Source organism: Bos taurus, chromosome 9 (genome assembly GCF_002263795.3).
Source record: "Bos taurus isolate L1 Dominette 01449 registration number 42190680 breed Hereford chromosome 9, ARS-UCD2.0, whole genome shotgun sequence".
Lineage (NCBI taxonomy): Eukaryota > Metazoa > Chordata > Mammalia > Artiodactyla > Bovidae > Bos > Bos taurus.
In genome coordinates this window covers 23,474,213-23,495,098 of record NC_037336.1, presented here as the reverse complement: position 1 = coordinate 23,495,098, position 20,886 = coordinate 23,474,213, and the positions used below count along the sequence as shown (strand labels likewise).

General features: G+C 39.3%; 1 protein-coding gene across 18 annotated transcripts in view; it reads left to right on the top strand.

Moving 5' to 3' along the window:
• SNAP91 (synaptosome associated protein 91) overlaps positions 1-20,660 on the top strand; it is a 169,504-nt gene extending 148,844 nt beyond the window's left edge. For 14 of the 18 annotated variants that reach the window (XM_059889669.1, XM_059889676.1, XM_059889672.1 and 11 more), the window contains 3 exons: positions 11,500-11,583; positions 12,618-12,722; positions 17,212-17,308. In XM_059889669.1, coding sequence (XP_059745652.1) covers positions 11,500-11,583; positions 12,618-12,722; positions 17,212-17,304 — 282 coding nt within the window. In that variant the 3' untranslated portion in view covers positions 17,305-17,308. 18 annotated transcript variants of the gene reach the window in all.
• Positions 20,661-20,886: the final 226 nt, after the last annotated feature.

The window sequence follows — 20,886 nt, the reverse complement described above, 5'->3', positions numbered from 1 at the left end:
CCGACTGCCAGTGCAGGAGACAGAAGTTTGATCCCTGACCCAAGAAGGTCTCACGTGCCACAGAGCAACTGAGCATCACAACCACTGCGTCTGTGCTCTAGAGCCTGGGAATTGCATACTGAAGCCCGCATGCCCTAAAACCTGTGCTCTGCAACAAGAGAAGCCACTGCAATGAGAAGCCTGCGCACTGCAACTAGAAAGGAGCCCATGCTTGCCACAGCTAGAGAAAAGCCCATGCAGCAACAAAGACCCAGCACCCACCAGAAATAAACAAATAAATAGAATTATTTTTAAAATTCATTCTTTACATTTAAGTCAATGACTTCTCTATTGATAAGAGATTCTCTTGTGATTTAGTCATCCTACTCTTCCTGGTACAGAAAGGGGGAGACCCTTAAGTGGGATCTCCTTTGTAAATCTAAACACACCTTACAAAAGTTTAATGTCTACTGTTGTCAGGGCTCCTCCTGCATCTGCTGTTCTTCAGAATAATCAGCTCATAAGAATCCTGGTTCCAAAAAACATATTGGGGGGATATTTTGCTACCCTTCAGTATTTTCTTTCTTTTAAAAAATGTTTTAGATAAATTTGTATAACATTAAGTTACAACTTTAAAAGTGTATAATTCAGTGATTTTTAGTATTTTTTTGAAGTTGTAAAACTTACATTCTCTATAATTCCAGAATATTTCCATCACCCCAAAGAGGAACATGGTCTTTCCCAATTTTCTGCTTCCCTATTCCATGACATCCAAAAATTTACTGTTTCTGTGGATTTGCCTCTTCTAGATTTTTAATATAAACAGAATCCTACCCTAGGGAGTCTTATGTGCATGACTTCTTCCACTTAGCCTAATGTTTTCAAGGTTGATCTGTGTTGTAGCATGTAACAGTACTTCATTATTTTATGGCCGACAGTTCTGTTGTTTGGATATACCACATTTTGTTTGTTCATTCATTAATGAATGGACATTTGTGTTTCCACGTTTTGGCTATTATGAAAGATACTTCTGTTATTTGTATACAAGTTTTGGTAAGGATATATGTCCTCAGTTTCCTTGGGAATATACCTAGGAATGTAATTGTCAGGACTTGTGTGACTCTGTTGAGCTTTTTGAGGAACTGACGCACTTTACCACAGCAGCTGCATCATCTTATATATTTATACCATCAGTGCATAGGGTTTCAGTTGTGACTTTCATATGAATTTCCTTAATGACTAAAGATCTTGAGAATCTTTTCATGTGCCTAATGGTCATTTGTATATCTTTTTTTTTTTTTTTTGAGGAATGTGGTGAGTTCTAAGGGATCTTTATTATTCTGGATCAGATCAGATCAGATCAGTCGCTCAGTCGTGTCCGACTCTTTGCAACCCCATGAATCGCAGTACGCCAGGCCTCCCTGTCCATCACCAGCTCCCGGAGTTCACTGAGACTCACGTCCATCGAGTCAGTGATGCCATCCAGCCATCTCATCCTCTGTCGTCCCCTTCTCCTCTTGCCCCCAGTCCCTCCCAGCATTATTCTGGATACTAGATGCTTATGAGACATAGGATTTGCAAATATTTTCTCCTATTCTGTGAGTCACCTTCATTTTTTTGATAGTATATTTTAATGCACAAGTTTTAAATTCTGATAAACTCCAATTTTATCTATTTTTGTTGCTTGTGCTTTTGGTGTCATGTTCAAGAAACGGTTGCCTTATCCAAGGTCTTAAAGATTTATACCTAGACTTCTTTCTAAGAGTTTATAATTTTATCTGTTACATTAGGTCTTTGACCTATTTTTTAGGCTCATTTTCATATGTGGTATGAGATAGGGGTCCAAATTGTTTGTGTTGCATGCACAAACCCAGTTAATCCGAGAATCATTTGTTGAAAATACTGTTTTTTCAACAATATTCTTCACAGTCTTCTCAAATATCAGCTGACTGTAGATGTGTAAATTATTTCCAGACTCTCTGTTCTGCTGTATGGATCTATGTGTCTGTCCTCATGCCAGTACCACAGTGTTTTCATCAATGTAGCTTAGTTGTAAGTTTTGAAACCAGAAAGTGTAAACGAACCAAATTCGTTCTTGTTTTTCAAGATTGTTTTGTCTATTCTGGGTCATTGGATTTCCATATAAATTTCAGGTTCAGATTGTCCGTTTTTCTAAGAGAAGTAGTTAAAGTTGATAGGGATTGAAATTTTGATAGGAATCACACTGAATCTATAAAGCGAATTGGGAAGTATTGTCATCTTAACAATATTAGTCTTCTAGTCGGAGAAGGCAATGGCACCCCACTCCAGTACTTTTGCCTGAAAAATCCCGTGGATGGAGGAGCCTGGTGGGCTGCAGTCCTTGGGGTCGCTAAGAGTCAGACACAGCTGAGCAACTTCACTTTGACTTTTCACTTTCATGCGTTGGAGAAGGAAATGGCAACCCACTCCAGTGTTCTTGCCTGGAGAATCCCAGGGACGGGGGAGCCTGGTGGGCTGCCATCTATGGGGTCACACGGGGTCAGACACGACTGAAGTGACTTAGCAGCAGCAGCAGCAGTCCTTAATAGATTAGACGATGTCTATTTTGCAAGTTGTCTTTAATTTCTTCAACAATGTTTTATAGCTGTCAGTGTATAAGTGTTCTACTGTCTTGTTAAATTTATTTCTAAGTGTGTTATTTTTAATGCTGTTATAGATTAAATTTTTTGTAATTGCATTTTTTATTGTTCATTGCTAGTCTGAACACCACATTGATTTTTGTATATTTATTTTTTATCTTGCAACTTTGCTGAACTTGTTTATTAACTCTGATGGTTTTTTGTGTGTGAATTCTTTGATTTTCTCTGTATAAGATAATGTCATCTGCAAATAGAGATAGATTTGTTTCTTCCTTTTTTATTTGAATGCTGTTTCTTTTTCTTACCTAATTGCACTGACAAGATCTCCTAGTACCTCTTTATCTTGTTCTTAGGGAGAAAACTTTCAGTCATTCAACATTAAATATGATATTTAGTTCAGTTCAGTTCAGTCACTCAGTCGTGTCTGACTCTTTGTGACCCCATGAACTGCAGCATGCCGGGCCTCCCTGTCTATCACAAACTCCTGGAGTCCAGCCAAACCCATGTCCATGGAGTCGGTGATGCCATCCGACCATCTCATCCTCTGTCGTCCCCTTCTCCTGCCCTCAATCTTTCGCAGCATCAGGGTTTTTTCCAGTGAGTCACCTCTTTGCATCAGGTGGCCAAAATACTGGAGTTTCAGCTTCAACATCAGTCCTTCCAGTGAACACCCACGACTGATCTCGTTTAGGATGGACTGGTTGGATCTCCTTGCAGTCCAAAGGACTCTCAAGAGTCTTCTCCAAAACCACAGTTCAAAAGCATCAATTCTTCTGCACTCAGCTTTCTTTATAGTCTAACTCTCACATCCATACATGACCACTGGAAAAACCATAGCCTTGACTAGATGGACCTTTGTCAGCAAAGTAATGTCTCTGCTTTTCAATATGCTGTCTAGGTTGGTCATACCTTTTCTTCCAAGGAGTAAGCATCTTTTAATTTCATGACTGAAATCAGCATCTGCAGTGACTTTGGAGCCCCCAAAAATAAAGTCTGACACTGTTTCCACTGTTTCCCCATCTATTTGCCATGAAGTGATGGGACCAGAGGCCATGATCTTAGTTTTCTGAATGTTGAGCTTTAAGCCAACTTTTTCACCCTCCTCTTTCACTTCCATCAAGAGGCTCTTTAGTTCCTCTTCACTTTCTGCCATAAGGGTGGTGTCATCTGCATATCTGAGGTTATTGATATTTCTCCTGGCAATCTTGATTCCAATTGTATTTCTTCCAGCCCAGCATTTCTCATGATGTACTCTGCATATAAGTTAAATAAGCCGGGTGACAATATATAACCTTGACGTACTCCTTTTCCTATTTGGAACCAGTCTGTTGTTCCATGTCCAGTTCTAACTGTTGCTTCCTGACCTGCATACAGGCTTCTCAAGAGGTAGGTCATCAGAGAAGGCAATGGCACCCCACTCCAGTACTTTTGCCTGGAAAACCCCATGGACGGAGGAGCCTGGTACGCTGCAGACCTTGGGGTCACTAAGAGTCGGACATGACTGAGCGACTTCACTTTCACTCTTCACTTTGATGCATTGGAGAAGGAAATGGCAACCCACTCCAGTGTTCTTGCCTGGAGAATCGCAGGGACGGGGGAGCCTGGTGGGCTGCCGTCTATGGGGTCGCACAGAGTCAGACACGACTGAAGCAACTTAGCAGCAGCAGCAGCAGCCATAGATTCATCCATCATCAAATCACTGAACAGCATAATTAATTTTTTTACAATTAATGAACCTACAATGACACAACATACTCAAAAACCATAATTTACATGAGTCTTCACTCCTGATGTTGTACGTTAAATGGATTCGAACACATATATGATGATATGAATCCTTCACACAGAGATTTTTTTCGATCCTAAAAATCCTCTGTGATTACCAAATTCATCAATTCATATTCTGGCAACCCAACACTGGCAACCACTTAACTTTTTATTGTCCCCGTAGTTTTACATTATGCAGAATATCATATAGTTTGCAGATATCAACTGTGTTCCTCAAGCAATTAACCTAACTTCTCTGAGCAATGGATCACTCATATGTAAAATGGAAGTCAGTATCATCTGCTTTAAAGAATTATTGTAAGAATGAGAGATTGCATATAAAGGTCACAGAGTAGGCAAAAGATAAGCACTTTTTATTTCTTTGAAATAGTAACAGATTCTTTTTTTTGTTTTTTACCTTTACAATATTGTGTTGGTTTTGCCATGTGTCGACATGAATCTGCCGCAGGTGTGCACGTGTTCCCCATCCTGAGCCCTCCTCCCTCCTCCCTCCCCGTGCCATCCCTCTGGGTCGTCCAGATTCTTAAATCAACTTTATGGAATAGGGCCAGTGACCTTACTGCCATATAGTTGGAATCACAGAGAATATAGTTTTTTCAGATTATTTCACTTGTATTCAAGTTTGTTCAATATCATTCCATGGCTTTGATAGCTCACTTCTTTTTAGTGCTGAACAAAATCACTACAGATGGTGAATGCAGCCATGAAATTAAAAGACACTCCTTGGAAGGAAAGTTATGACCAACCTAGATAGCATATTCAAAAACAGAGACATTACTTTACCAACAAAGGTCTGTCTAGTCAAGGCTATGGTTTTTTCAGTGGTCATGTATGGATGTGAGAGTTGGACTGTGAAGAAAGCTGAGCGTGAAGCATTGATGCTTTTGAAGTGTGGTGTTGGAGAAGACTCTTGAGAATCCCCTGGACTGCAAGGAGATCCAACCAGTCCATTCTGAAGGAGATCAGCCCTGGGATTTCTTTGGAAGAAATGATGCTAAAGCTGAAACTCCAGTACTTTGGCCACCTCATGCGAAGAGTTGACTCATTGGAAAAGACTCTGATGCTGGGAGGGATTGGGGGCAGGAGGAGAAGGGGACAACAGAGGATGAGATGGCTGGATGGCATCACTGACTTGATGGAGTGAGTTTGAGTGAACTCCGGGAGTTGGTGATAGACAGGGAGGCCTGACGTGCTGTGATTCATGGGGTCACAAAGAGTCGGACACGAATGAGCAACTGAACTGAACTGAATATTTTATTGTTTGGTTATACTGCAGTATATTTATCCATTCATTTAGTTCTTCCCAATTTTGGCAATTATGAATAAAGTTACTAGGAACAAAAAAAAAAAAAAAGAGGTAGGTCAGGTGGTCTGGTATTCTCATCTGTTTCAGAATTTTCCACAGTTTCTTGTGATCCACACAGTCAAAAGCTTTGGCATAGTCAATAAAGCAGAAGTAGATGTTTTTCTGAAACTCTCTTGCTGTTTCGATGATTCATCGGATGTTGGCAATTTGATCTCTGGTTCCTCTGCCTTTTCTAAAACCAGCTTGAACATCTGGAAGTTCATGGTTCACATATTGCTAAAGCCTGGCTTGGAGAATTTGGAGCATTACTTTACTAGCGTGTGAGATGAGTGCAATTGTGTGGTAGTTTGAGCATTCTTTGGCATTGCCTTTCTTTGGGATTGGAATGAAAACTGACCTTTTCCAGTCCTGTGGTCACTGCTGAGTTTTCCATTTTGCTAGCATATTGAGTGCAGCACTTTCACAGCATCATCTTTCAGGATTTGAAATAGCTCAACTGGAATATCATCACCTCCACTAGCTTTGTTCGTAGTGATGCTTCCTAAAGCCCACTTAGCTTCACATTCCAGGATATCTGGCTCTAGATGAGTGATCACACCATTATGATGATCTGGGTTGTGAAGATCTTTTTTGTACAGTTCTTCGTGTATTCTTGCCACCTCTTCTTAATATCTTCTCTTCTATTAGGTCCCTACCATTTCCATCCTTTGTCGAGCCCATATTTGCAGAAAATGTTCCCTTGGTATCTGTAATTTTCTTGAAGCAATCTCTAGTCTTTCCCATTCTTTTGTTTTCCTCTATTTCTTTGAATTGATCACTGAGGAAGACTTTGTTATCTCTTCTTGCTATTCTTTGGAAGTCTGCATTCAGATGGGCATATGTTTCCTTTTCCCCTTTACTTTTTGCTTCCCTTCTTTTCACAGCTATTTGTAAGGCCTCCTCAGATAGCCATTTTGCTTTTTTGCATTTCTTTTTCTTGGAGATGGTCTTGATTCTTGTCTCCTATAAAATGTCACGAACCTCCATCCATAGTTCATCAGGCACTCTGTCTTATCAGATCTAGTCCCTTAAATCTATTACTCACTTCTACTGTATAAGGGATTTGATTTAGGTCATACTTGAATGTTCTAGTGGTTTTCTCCACTTTCGTCAGTTTCAGTCTGAATTTGGCAACAAGGAGTTCATGATCTGAGCCATAGTCAGCTCCTGGTCTTGTTTTTGCTGACTGTATAGAGCTTCTGCATCTTTGGCTGCAAAGAATATAATCAGTCTGATTTCGGTGTTGACCATCTGGTGATGTCCATGTGTAGAGTCTTCTCTTGTGTTGTTGGAAGAGGGTGTTTGCTATGACCAGTGCATTCTCTTGGCAGAACTCTATTAGCCTTTGCCCTGCTTCATTTTGTACTCCAAGGCCAAATTTGCCTGTTATTCCAGGTGTTTCTTGACTTCCTACTTTTGCATTCCAGTCCCATATAATGAAAAGGACATCTTTTTTGGTGTTAGTTCTAGAAGGCCTTGTAGGTCTTCATGGAACTGTTCAGCTTCAGCTTCTTCAGCGTTACTGGTCAGGGCATAGACTTGGATTACTGTGATATTGAATGGTTTGCCTTGGAAACGAACAGAGATCATTCTGTCGTTTTGAGATTGCATCCAAGTACTGCATTTCCGACTCTCTTGTTGACTATGATGGCTACTCCATTTCTTCTAAGGGATTCCTGCCCACAGTAGTAGATATAATGGTCATCTGAGTTAAATTCACCCATTGCAGTCCTTCTTAGTTCACTGATTCCTAGAATGTCGACGTTCACTCTTGCCATCTCCTGTTTGACCACTTCCAATTTGCCTTGATTCATGGACCTAACATTCCAGGTTCCTCTGCAATATTGCTCTTTACAGCATCAAACCTTGCTTCTATCACCAGTCACATCCACAACTGGGTGGTGTTTTTGCTTTGGCTCCATCCCTTTATTCTTTCTGGAGTTATTTCTCCACTGATCTCCAGTAACATATTGGGCACCTACCAACCTGGGGAGTTCATTTTTCAGTGTCCTATCTTTTTGCCTTTTCATACTGTTCATGGGGTTCTCAAGGCAAGAATACTGAAGTGGTTTGCCATTCCCTTCTCCAGTGGACCACATTCTGTCAGACCTCTCCACCGTGACCTGTCCGTCTTGGGTGGCCCCACATGGCATGGCTTAGTTTCATTGAGTTAGACAAGGTCGTGGTCCATGTGATCAGATTGGCCAGTTGTCTGTGATTGTGGTTTCCGTCTGTCTGCCCACTGATGTCCTCTCTTAGTGCCTACCGTCTTACTTGGGTTTCTCTTACCTTGGACGTGGAGTTATCTCTTCATGGCTGCTCCAGCAAAGCACGGCCACTGCTCCTTACCTTGGACATGGGGTAGCTCCTCCCGGCCACCGCCCCTGACCTCATTGTGAGTTATTTGTAAATGCCCTTTATCAGGTGTAGGAATTCCTGTTCTATTTCTAGTTTATTTAGTGTTGTGTCATGAATAGATTGTGGATTTTGTCAAATGCTTTTTCTGCATGTACTGAGATAAGTTTTTCTTTTATTTCTTATATTATTATATTACATTAATTGATCCAGCCTTACATTTCTGGAATAAATCTCACTTGGTCATGGTGTGTAATTCTTTTAATATGCTGCTAGATGTGGTATGCTAGTATTTTGTTGAGAATTTTTATATTTATATGTATAAAGAATTTGGCTGTAGTTTTCGTATGATGTCCTTGTCTGTATTTGGCATCACAGTAATACCAGCATCAAAGAATGATTGGAAAGTGTTCCTTTTCTGTTTTTTTGAGAGCTTGAGAAGGGTTTATATTAATTCTTCTTTATACCTTTAATAGAATGGACCAGTGAAGCCATCTGTTTCCGGGCTTCTCTGTGATCAAAAGTTTTTGATTACTAACTCAGTCTCTTTACTTGCTATACATCTATTTAGATTTTTTTATTTCTTCTTGAGTCAGGTTTGGTAGTTTGTGTCTTTCTTGGAGTTTGACTGTTACATCTAGATTATCTAATGTTTTAGCATATAATTTCTTATAATATATACTTTTAATTCTTTTTATTTCTGTAAGATTGGTAGTAATATCTTCACTTCCTTTCCTGATTTTGGTCATTTAGGTTTCTCTTTTTTTCTTGTCTACTTAAAATTTTATTCATTTTATTGATCTTTGCAAAGATCTTTTCTTTCCTCTTTTGTTTTTCTGATCTTTTTTTTTTTTTTTCATTTTTCTCTGCTCTAATTGTTTTTATTTGCTTTCTCTGCTCACTTTAGAATTAGTTCTTCTTTTTTGTAGTTTCTTATGGTAGAAGTTTAGATTATTGAGTTGAGATCTTTCTCCTGCATATGAGCTATATGTTCTTGTTTCTTTTTATATCTCATAATTTTTTTATTGGAACCTGGATACGTTGAATATTGTAATAAGGCAGCACTGAAAATCATGTTCTACCCTTCCCCAAGGTTTGTTGTTGCTACTTTTTTTGTTATTGTTGTTTTGCTACTTTGGTAGATTGAGTTATTTGCTTGCTTGTTTTGTCCTTTAGGTACGTCAGCTGAGAATTAGACAGATACTACTTAAACTCCTGGAACCAAAAATATCTCCTGGTATTTGCAGAGGGGCTCTGCGTGTGTGTTAGGCATGACTTGAGACTCAAACAGGCAGGTTGTAACTCTACCTTAGCAATTACTACTGCTTGCTTACAGCCTCCAAGTCAGCCTAGAGGCATCTCAAGTCTTTCCGGAGTATGTACATAGCCCTGGGCATGTGCAGGGCTATCTAATTTCCCAGGAGGATGTCTGGATTTTTCAAACCCTTAATCCTCAAAGCATCTCATTCTCCAGCCTTTCCTCTTGAGCTTTTTGTTTAGGCTGCTGTTTGCCGTGACTGATATCCATTACCTGATACAGCAACAACTGAAAAATTTGCCTTTAAGTATTTTACACAAATGTCTTCAGATAACAGCTTTAGCACTAGATGGGTTCCCAGTTTGGCAAGATAACAACAAGCCTTTTGAGCCAGTGTTTCTAGGAAGCTACCTAGACAAGAGACAAGACAAAGCAAATAATTAAAATATTTTCTGCTCCTTGTGATACTATTCCTGGGAATGTGTGCTGTTATTTTCAAGGCTACAGCTGAACTGGAGGACAGTATAAATTTCAAGGGATTGCAGTAGGGTTAATTTTATGCCTAAGGGAAGTATTAGGGGTTTTGGTATATGACTGAAAACTCTCAAACCTGAGCCTGAAATGGGATATGTGAACAGTATCATGTGTAGTCTTCTAAATGCTTCCTAAAACTTGGAATTAATTTTGGTCTTTGTACAAACGTACAACAGTCAGAGAGAAGCAAATATAACACAAAAAAGAATAATAAAAAACTGGGAATAAAATCACCATATGACCCAGCAGTCCCACTACTAGGCATATATCCTGAGAAAATCAAAACTGAAAAAGATACACGAACTCTAATGTTCATTGCATCTCTACTTAAAATAGCTAGAACATAGAAGCAATCTAGATGTCCATGGACAGATGAATGGATGAAGAAGCTGTGGTACATATATATAATGGAATATTACTCAGCCATATAATATAATGCCTTTGAGTAAGTTCTAATGAGGCAGATGAACCTAGAGCCTGTTAGACAGAGTGAAGTCAGAAAGAGAAAGATAAATATTGTATGGTTGGTTGGTGGTGGTTTAGTCACTCAGTCGTGTCCAACTCTATGCCACCCCATGGACTGTAGCCCGCCTGGCTTCTCTGTCCGTGGGATTTCCCAGGCAAGGATACTGGAGTGGGGTGCCGTTTCCTTCTCCAGGGGATCTTCCCAATCCAGGGATTGAACCTGTGTCTCTTGCATTGGCAGGCAGATTCTTTATCACTGAGCCACCAGGGAACCATTGTATGGTTGGTTGGTGGTTGTTTAGTCGTTCAGTCGTGTCCGACTCTATGCGACCCCCATGGACTGTAAATATTGTATACTAATGCATATATGGAATCTAGAAAGATGGTACCAATGAATTTATTTGCAGGGAAGCAATGGAGAAACAGACATAAAAAACAGACTTATGGACTCAGGGGGAGGAAAGAGAGGATGAGATGTATGGAGAGAGTAACGTGGAAACTTACATTACCATATGTAAAATAGATAGCCAATGGGAATTTGCTGTATGACTTAGGGAACTCAAATAGGGGCTCTGTAACAACCTAGAGGACTGGGATGGGGAGGGAGATGAGGGGAGGTTCAAGAGGAAGGGGACATATGTATACCTATAGCTAATTCATGTTGATATTTGGCAGAAAGCAACAATATTCTATGAAGCAATTATCCTTCAATTAAAAAATAAATTAATTTTTTTAAGTGAGGGGAAATGGCAACCAAGTTTTAAACATGTAAATGAAAGCATTCCTCAAATTTCTAATTCAATGCCTATTGGAGAATATAATGATTAGACAAAAAAAAGTTTAGAAAAATTTGACTTCCTTACATTGAAGGGGGCATAAGTAGGTAGAGAGCATAAGCTGAGCCCTAATAGCTCCACAATGGTGAACGTCATGTTAGTCACCTTTGTATCACTGGCATGGTGCTAGTGCCTGTTTTTAAAAGTGAAAACTGAAATTTGAGATTTCTTTATATCTTTACACATACTTAGGAGCATGCATTTAAAAGTTATATTCTGTCCTTTTAAAACCATATTGTATTGGTTCTTTTTGTTTGTTGTTTGTGTGTGTGTGTATGTATGTACGTGTCTCTGTGTGTTTTGTGGTTTTTTTGATAGCAAGGAGCTGTACCTCCAACCAGTTCAGTTCCTCCTGTTGCCGGGGCCCCATCTGTCGGACAACCTGGAGCAGGGTTTGGAATGGTGAGTGATGACCTGTTTTAAAAATTGTAATTAATACTTCTAAGGACTTTGCCAATCCCAGATTAACTATAGAATATAATTCTCCCCATAACCCAGAAGAGTAAAATTTAAAAATTAAGTCATCTGCTTTAGACATTAAGTAGTCTACACAGGACATGATCAAGTCAGTTATAAGACACTTAAAATAATTTTCCACCATCAAAATAATTTTTGTAGTGCACTGATAATGTCATTTTTGGAGTTCTGTTTGCCAAACCAGTGACCTGGGCTCTTAGCTCAATCATCAGAAATCAACTTTTCATCAGTATACTGACTTTTCACTTACCACTTTATCACTAGCAAATTTTAGGGCCATTTCCCATAAAGAAATAAGTCTTTACCTCTTTAAGAACTATACATACAGAAGATAGATAAACAACAGCAAAGCCTTGTTGGGGTAAGGGTGCTGTCTGGCCAGCCAGGCTTGTCAGGCACCTCAGGGTTCCCTGCCATCTGCCAGCCTCACAACACCCATCATTCTAAGTTACCAGTTGTAGGAACTTTTCTGGTGGTCTGGAGTTTCCAAGGTGGGCTCAGTGGCAGAGAATCTGCCTGCCTATGAAGGAGACACAGGTTCAATCCCTGGGTTGGGAAGATCCCCTAGAGGAAGAAATGGCAACCCACTCCAGTATTCTTTCCTCAGAAATCCCATGGATAGAGGAGCCTGGCGGGCTACAGTCCATGGAGTCGCAAAGAGTCAGACACAGTTGAGTGTGCACCCCGGTGGTCCAGTGGTTAAGAATCCATGCTTTCATTGTAAGGGTGCACAGGTTCAGTCCCTGGTCGGGGAACTAAGATCCCCACATGCCACACAGCACAGCCAAAAACATAAATAAAAATAAATGTAAGTAAGCATCTTTGTAAAAAATTACAAGTGATACTTTTTCACAAACCTGGATTCCTCAGCAATTGTCTTTAACATATTAAAGACATAAACGTCAGGGCATTGCCAGAGTGGACTCCACTCACACTGGGAACCCCTCTGCTTTTTTCAGCCTCCGGCGGGGACAGGCATGCCCATGATGCCACAGCAGCCTGTCATGTTTGCACAGCCCATGATGAGGCCACCCTTTGGAGTTGCAGCTGTACCTGGCACACAGGTCAGTTTTTAAACGTCCACAAAAGAATGACGTTAATTTATAAGTGTAAGCTGTCATGTGACCAACAATTTAAAAATGTTTTTACCTGATGCCATCTTCATGGTTGCTACTTGGGAAGAGGTAAAGGGAACAAGGAAGACAGATGAACAGTGGTGACATTTAAAGGAAAATGATAGAAAAAACTAACTGTCCTAAGATCCCTCCATTCCTTCCCTTAATTTGGAATGTTTCCTGAGAACTACCAGGTATTTAAAATATCTAGGCCTTTATTCCAGGAAAAAATGAGTAGCTCTAATCCATTGTCTTACTTCGTGTTCCTAGAGTTAGCCAAAATTAAGGTTAGGGACACCATACTCCTTGCTGCTAAGTTTGCCCAAGACTAGTGACACTAACTGCAGTGAGTCTGCCAAACTGTGAAGCCTAGATCTTTGGCATCTGGTCCCATCACTTCATGGCAAATGTATGGGGGAAAAATGGAAACAGTGTATTTCCTTGGGCTCCAAATTCACTGCAGATGGTGACTGCAACCATGAAATTAAAAGACACTTGCTCCTTGGAAGAAAAGCTATGACCAACCTAGACAGCATATTAAAAAACAGAGACATCACTTTACTGACAAAGGTCTGTCTAGTCAAAGCTGTGCATTTTCCAGTAGTCATGAACGGATGTGAAAGCTGAACCATAAAGGAGGCTGAGTGCTGAAGAACTGATGTTTTCTATCTGTGGTGCTGGAGGACTCTTCAGAGTCCCTTGAACAGCAAAGAGATCAAACTGGTCCATCCTGCAGGAAATCAACCCTGAATATTCATTGGAAGGGCTGATGCTGAAGCTGAAGCTCCAGTATTTTGGTCACCTGATGCAAAGAGCTAACTCATTGGGAAAGACCCTGTTGCTGGGAAAGATTGAGGGCAGGAAGAGAAGCGGGCAACAGAGCATGAGATGGTTGGATGGCATCACCGACTCAATGGACATTGAGTTTGAGCAAACTGCAGGAGATGGTGAAGGACAGGGAAGTCTAGTGTGCTGCAGTCCGTGGGGTCACAAAGAGTCAGACCCAACTGAGTGGCTCAACAACAACAACAAAGCCTGAGGGAGCAATTCCCACAAGACTGCCCTCATCAGACGCTTCAGGTCCCAAAGGCCACCCTCAACTTCAGACCAGCTGCCTGCAGATTTAAGGTTTCCCAGGACCACCCTCAGATTAGGCAGTTTTCTAGAAGGACTCATAGAACTCAGGGAAGCACTAACTTTATTTACAATGACAGTTTTATTATAGTGAAAAGATACAAACAGATCCAGCCAAAAGAAGAGATGCACTGGGCAGAGTCTGAGAGGATCCCACATGCGGCTTCTTTGTCCTCAGGGATGCGTTACCCACCCGGCATCACTGTGTGAGGATACACATGCAGTACTGCTAACCCAGGAAGCTTTCCTGAGCTTCAGTACGCAGAGTTTTTATTAAGCTCTCATTATATGCACCGAAGAATTGATGCTTTTGAACTGTGGTGTTGGAGAAGACTCTTGAGAGTCCCTTGGACTGCAAGGAGATCCAACCAGTCCATTCTGAAGATCAGCCCTGGGATTTCTTTGGAAGGAATGATGCTAAAGCTGAAACTCCAGTACTTTGGCCACCTCATGCGAAGAGTTGACTCTGGAAAAGACTCTGATGCTGGGAGGGATTGGGGGCAGGAGGAGAAGGGGACGACAGAGGATGAGATGGCTGGATGGCATCACTGACTGGATGGACGTGAGCCTGAGTGAACTCCGGAAGTTGGTGATGGACAGGGAGGCCTGGCGTGCTGCGATTCATTGGGTCGCAAAGAGTCGGACACAACTGAGCGACTGATCTGATCTGATATAGGAATGACTAACTGAATTATGTCTCACGTGGTTGAACTCCATCTCCAGCCTCCCTCCCTCCCTCCCTGAAGGTCAGGTTCATATCCTGTGGGCCCAAAGACTGAACTGTAATCATATGGTTGATTTTCTGGCATGGCCAGCCCCCAACCCTGAGTTACCTAATTAGCATAAATTATCAGGTGTGGTGCCACAAATCCACTCTGAATAACAAAGACATTCCAGGTGCTAGGTAAATGCCAAAGGTTTAGAAGTCATCGACCAGGGTCCAGGACAAAGGGCAAACCTCTCTTTGGATGAGGCCAAGTTTCTTACTATACAGCGTGCTACCTTTATTTGCAAAGATGCTAAAATATATGCACCTTGTTGAACTGTTTTGCTGCTAATAATGATGTTCATGCTGATAAATCACCCTTTGTTTATTCCTCTCATAAATGCCTGGCCCAAGGGAAGGTATATGTAGAACCAAAGAAGTTTTCACCATGAGAAATTGATTTAGGATGGAGGAAGAACATTATAACTACTAGCACCGTGCTGAGCACTCAAAACACATGGCTCTAAGATATTTTAAGGATATCAGTAAATGGTTTCACTTCTAGTGTATAATTTTTAAATTTATCACGTGTGTTTATATTGTCTCAGCCTCACAATAGGAATCCTGTTGTGAACCTTCTGAATGTACTTTAATCCCCTTTTCTTCCTTGAATCATCTCTAAATTCTTTCTCTACCTGTTCCCAAAATTGGCTTCAGTTTCTTTACTTTAACCCTTCAAAAGCCATAATGACCAGGAGAGTGATAGTGGGTGTCCAAAAAGATAAATTTAAAAGGTAAGAGACTCTAGCCTTCAAGGCCATCACCAAAGCACTGGTTTCCTGAGAAATTTTCTCTTCTGCTCTGAGATAATGAATGTTGTTTGGGGTTGGGGAGGGTGGTGGGCGGGGAGTGGATATGAAGGGAGGTTTTGGGTTTCATAGTTGGGATTACAATCAATCTAGATATATTTAAATTCCAAGAAAGAATCTCACTTATGAATATTTCCTTGATGGTTAAATATATCCATGACCATCTGCCACCTTTTTGAAAAATAAAAATTGAAAGGATGTTACTGAGATTTTTTTAAAGTCTTATTGTATTTGGTGTGCTGAATGCTTTAGAAATAACACAGTTTTATTATATAAGGTAGTTTTCCTGCTTGTTACCAGTGTTGCATAGCATCAATTTGTTTACTTAATTCAAAGGATGAAAATGAAAAATAGATGATACAATGAAAACAGGATTTTAATCATTTAATTGAATTTATGGTAATTTGGGAAATGGTATGCCATAGTTATACAATCTTTAAGCTGTATTCCTACATCAGAGAAGAATCATAGCTGATTAGATACTAGATAAGAAAGCAAACATGAGTTAGTAGCTTTGGAAGACATAGAAATTTTTCATTACTGGTGTGTGGACTCTTGCTCTGTAGGTCAGTTGGTTGGTGTCTCAATGTTATATCACCTAATTATTAAATATGGACCAGTCCTTGAGTTTCTTACCTTCCAAACAACTTTGACCCTTTATGTTTATTTTTTCCTGGCCTTTCCATGAGATAGGATCCCAGTTTTAAAAATGGAAATTTGACTGAAACATACTACAGTTAATAGTTTCTGGACAAAGGAACAAATCTAAAACTCCTTATTTCTGGAGCTTTGTTTACAGAACCAAAAAAGAAAACATACATCCCTGCCCTTCAGTCCCAGGTTCCTGAGTTTCCATCTTGTTACAGCCATAGAAGATTATTAGCTCAAAGGATATATGTTAGTTATTGTTCTATGTAGACTCCGTGACCTTTTTCAAGGCCTTGAACCCTAACATTCCTGCAAAAGCCTGTTCCCAAATCTTATGTTTGTCACACAATGAAATAATTCAGGTATTCATTAAACAGAAACAAGGTAAGTAAATTTTTGGTTGCTTTTGCTTTAAGTTCAGTATGATTCTTCTCTGTAGTATCTAGTAATTAATCTCTACAAGCTGGATAGGCAAAATTAGAATTCGGTGACATTCACAACTAGACTATTTGCTCATCCGAAAGGAAACAGTGCCCCCAGATTTGACAGGTGTTCACTTAAAATACTTTATATGAAATTCTAGTCTATTTAGCTAATATTTTAAAGTAATTTCTTAGGTGACTTTCTGCAAGCTGTTTTCTTTCCATTTTTCCTTCAAACTCACTCTCACTCTGAGAAAAGTCATTTATATTCCTTTATTAGTTTAGAGGTACTAATAACTCAAAGTCACAATGCTTTGAATAGAGAAGTTGTTTTTTTCACTATGTATTCATAATAGCTTTAATGTGACTAGTTTTTCACATCTTCCCTAACTAATATCCATATTGTTCTACAAGAGTCCTCAAATTTTACTTTGGCTAAATTTGATGTCAAATAATTTCAAGAAAGCCAATATCCTTTGAAGTATGTTTTTTAAATCCAAAACAACCCTGTGACTTAAGTAGAACAAAGTAGATTGTGTAAACTTTTAGCCATCTAATCTTCTGCATGTTTGTTTTCTGTGGTATGTGCTTGGCCTAATGCTTATCTATCTCTGTTTGCTTTCTGTTTCCACTGTCTTGGGCTGGCTTTTCCTCGTTAGCTTTCTCCAAGCCCTACACCTGCCTCTCAGAGTCCCAAGAAACCTCCAGCAAAGGACCCATTAGCGGATCTTAACATCAAGGATTTCTTGTAAACAATTTAAGGTATCTAATATTGAGCTTTTCCTGTGGGCTTGTAATAGTGACCTATGCTATGCTTAGCTATTTTATTAGGTATAATATTTGTACTTCTGTGTCTTTAATACATATATATAATAATAATTGTTTGAATGTGTATGCTTTTGAAATCCATATTGAAAGCTATCTTTGTCAGTGATTTTTTTAATCTTACTTAATTTGCAAAATTAAGAGGGAGAGAAACCTCCAAATTGTCCTTACCCTGGAAAGCCCATAGATTATACTAAAAAGCAAAAGTTTGCCCAAGCTACTTCATAAATTAGAAAATTACTACTGCATTCTATGATGACTAGGATTTATAGGAAGGTAACATTTATAATACATCATTTAGAAACTAAGAATATATTTGGTGACAATTGTAATTTTAATTTGCTTTTCTTTTTGGCCTCATCAAGTAAAACTTAGATTACCCTTTGTATCTCTGCATTGAGGCAAAATTTTCATTTCTAACATTCTAGTTTTAAATTTCTAATATAATTTGTGAAAGTACGTTATGGCTAATAGTGGACTTATAGAAGGAAACTAATGAAGACAATTTGCTGTTAACCCCAGAACCTGACACAGTGGATAGCTTCTCAACAAATATTAAGTTGGCCAAAAAGTTCATTCAAATTTTTCATGTTACAGAAAAACCAGAGCGACCTTTTTGGCCAACCCAATACTTGCTGAATGTGGGTGAACGCTAGTAGTGATGCTTTTCATTTACACAGTATTTTTCATTCTTCCCAGTAATTAACTCTTTGATCACCTCTGTTGGAGATCAAACCCTGCAGGATAAGCTAGCCAGATTATTTAGCTCCATTTCACAGCTAAAGAAACTGTCCCTTGGCAGTAAGTGATTTGCCCAGGGTCACACTGGAAGAGAAGGATGAGTGTTGAAGTTTTTGAACCCCTGTCTGGTGTTCTTTTTATCATACCTCTACTATATATATTTTTTTAAACTTCTTCTGATGCCTATGATGATTTTCGTGCATTTCTGCCTTGTGATTTTTTTTCTTCATACAACATTAATGATTTATCATTTTAAGGCCTTGACATCTCAGCCAAGTAATTCTCCTTGAGCCCAACTTTTCTGTTCTACTTTGGGCTGGATTGGGCTGAGGTAGGCATCATGAAGATGTAGATGCATAAATAAGACAACAAGCACTTATTTCTTAGCAGCTGAAGTTTCAGAAATGATCAAGAGTGCAGCAGGAAGCAGCACTTGTTATTCAGAAATGTTGCTGTAGGCATGTGCTGAAATTCTGAGAAGTGCCTGAAACAGAAGTGCCTGAGACACCCTCTGCTCTCAGATTCAGTCAAAAGAGGGACAGACACAGACTATGTTACAAAGGAGAGTTACGCCCATGCCTAAGCCTGAAGACCCCAGGAAGGGTTTCCTGCAGAGATGACACAGCATGGGAGATAGCAGCGAGGGGAGAGGGTGTGTAAATGAAGGCTTTGCATCACTGGGGTTGTCTCCCCACTCTGTTTGTCACTTGTACAAGTACTTAGTGGCTCCTTGAAAACCTTAAACGGAGTCCTTGCCCTCCCCCCTCTTTATCACTGCCCTTTTTTAAGGTTAACTGTATTTAATTGATACTGAATGTCGTGCTAAGATTTTTTCTAAGTATACTTAGAAATTGGAAATTGGATACTTTCTAAGTATCCAGTTTCCAAATTTTGCCAATAGAATTTGCTTACTTAAAATGAAGCTATACATTGAAAAAAAAATTGTTTTTAATTTTCCTGGATGAAATTTTAAGCTTGTCTTAAAGAATTGTGAAAAGTGTTTAAATGTGACGTTGGTAATATGAAGACCTGCTGTGTAAAACAGCAAAGTAAAATTGCAAGGAAGGTAAAATGTTTGAGAACTACATAATTCCGTTTTCTAATTCAAGTGCTTTTTTATCTTTACAGCTGCAATTTTTGTGACTGAATAGGAAAAAAAATAATGACTTTGGAGACTTCAAATAAAATTGACGCTCAGAGTTTCAAAGGGAGCCACCAGTACCAATCCCAATGCTTATTCATAACTTCTCTTCCAAAATGTGTAGCACAGCTGTGAAAGTGAACATTAGGAATGTGTACTACCTTAGCTGTTATCCCTACTCTCAAAGCTGTAGTGTATGTGGGTCCTTCGTGTGTTGCGTGACGTAAACAATGAATGGATGTTTCTGATGCCTTCAGTGCTCTCTGGACCTCGCCCATGGACGGATGACGCAGCTGTTGTGTGGTGAGCCACTGGGAAAGACGTGTCTGTGTTTTTGAAGGTTTCAATGTATATATAACTTTTAGACACACCTGAACTCTCCCCATAAATTCTCTTTTCTTCTGTATCTGCGTTACAAATATAGTGTGATAATATCGGATAGTAAGGAAAACACTCTTAAATATACAGAACTTTTTTCGGTGTGGAGTACACTTTTCCAATCACAGGAACTTCAGCTGTGGTGGGAAATGTTTATTTTTGTGGCACTGTATATGTTAAGAAATTTTATTTTAAAGAAAATATAAAGGTTAATGTCCATAACAAATATTTCCCCTCAAAGCTACCTTAATCAAGAATGAAAAATCATATGGGAAGAATTCCATATTTAATCACTGCTGTATTAAATTATCTATTTTAATTATGTTTGACAGGTTTTGCATCTAAATTGACCTACTTGTTCATTCTTGATTCAGTGCACTGAAAGTAAAGGGTCTGTTTCCATCTTGTCTGTGAAAATGCAATTAGAAGTGTGCTATTCAAGTGATTATGAAGGCACCCCAAGGTATAGCTGTAATTTAAAGTTTACTGCAGATCTGTTTATTTTCTTGTGGGGTTTCTGTACATCTGTTAATTTAGTATTTCTTTGTGTGTTCTGTAGACTAGTGTTCTTCCATTCCTCAATTGAGCGCAAAGTAGGTTTTGTTGTACCATTGTGATTAGAATTTAAACTAAATCAGAGAATTGTATTCTTTACTGTACATACTGTATTCTTTAATTTTTAAGTTGTCGTCACATTGTCTGTGCTGATGGCTTGGCTTAAGATTTTGATGCATACATGAGGTCACTGTTGATCAGTGTTGCTAGTGGCTTGGCCGCTCTTTGTTAAAGCATATTGGGTTGGAAAGGTGTTTGCCTTTTTTTCAAATTACTCAATAGATGTATGGTACCATTTAAAAGTGGTTGTATCTGAATTTACTGTGGGGATAACATACACTGTAATGGGGAAAATTACCTAAAACCAATTTCAACATGGCTTTTCTTTGTATTTCAGTTCAAAAATCCAGTGCATGTACGCCCTCTGAGATGCAATAAACACCTCAAACAAAGAAAATGCAAACATCATCTTTTTCTCTTTGATTATTTTTAATGGGAAAAAGCCTGTTTCAGATGACACACATATCATATACAAAATATTGCAAATGTTAAACCATTTAGGATGAGAAATACAGTCTGTGCCAACATAGTTTTGATTCTTTTTCAGTAAAGTCAAAGTAAGGGGGAAAAAAAACCATTTTAATCAGCTGTCATTAAACTTGGGACTCCATGGCTGCTGCCAAATAAATTTAAA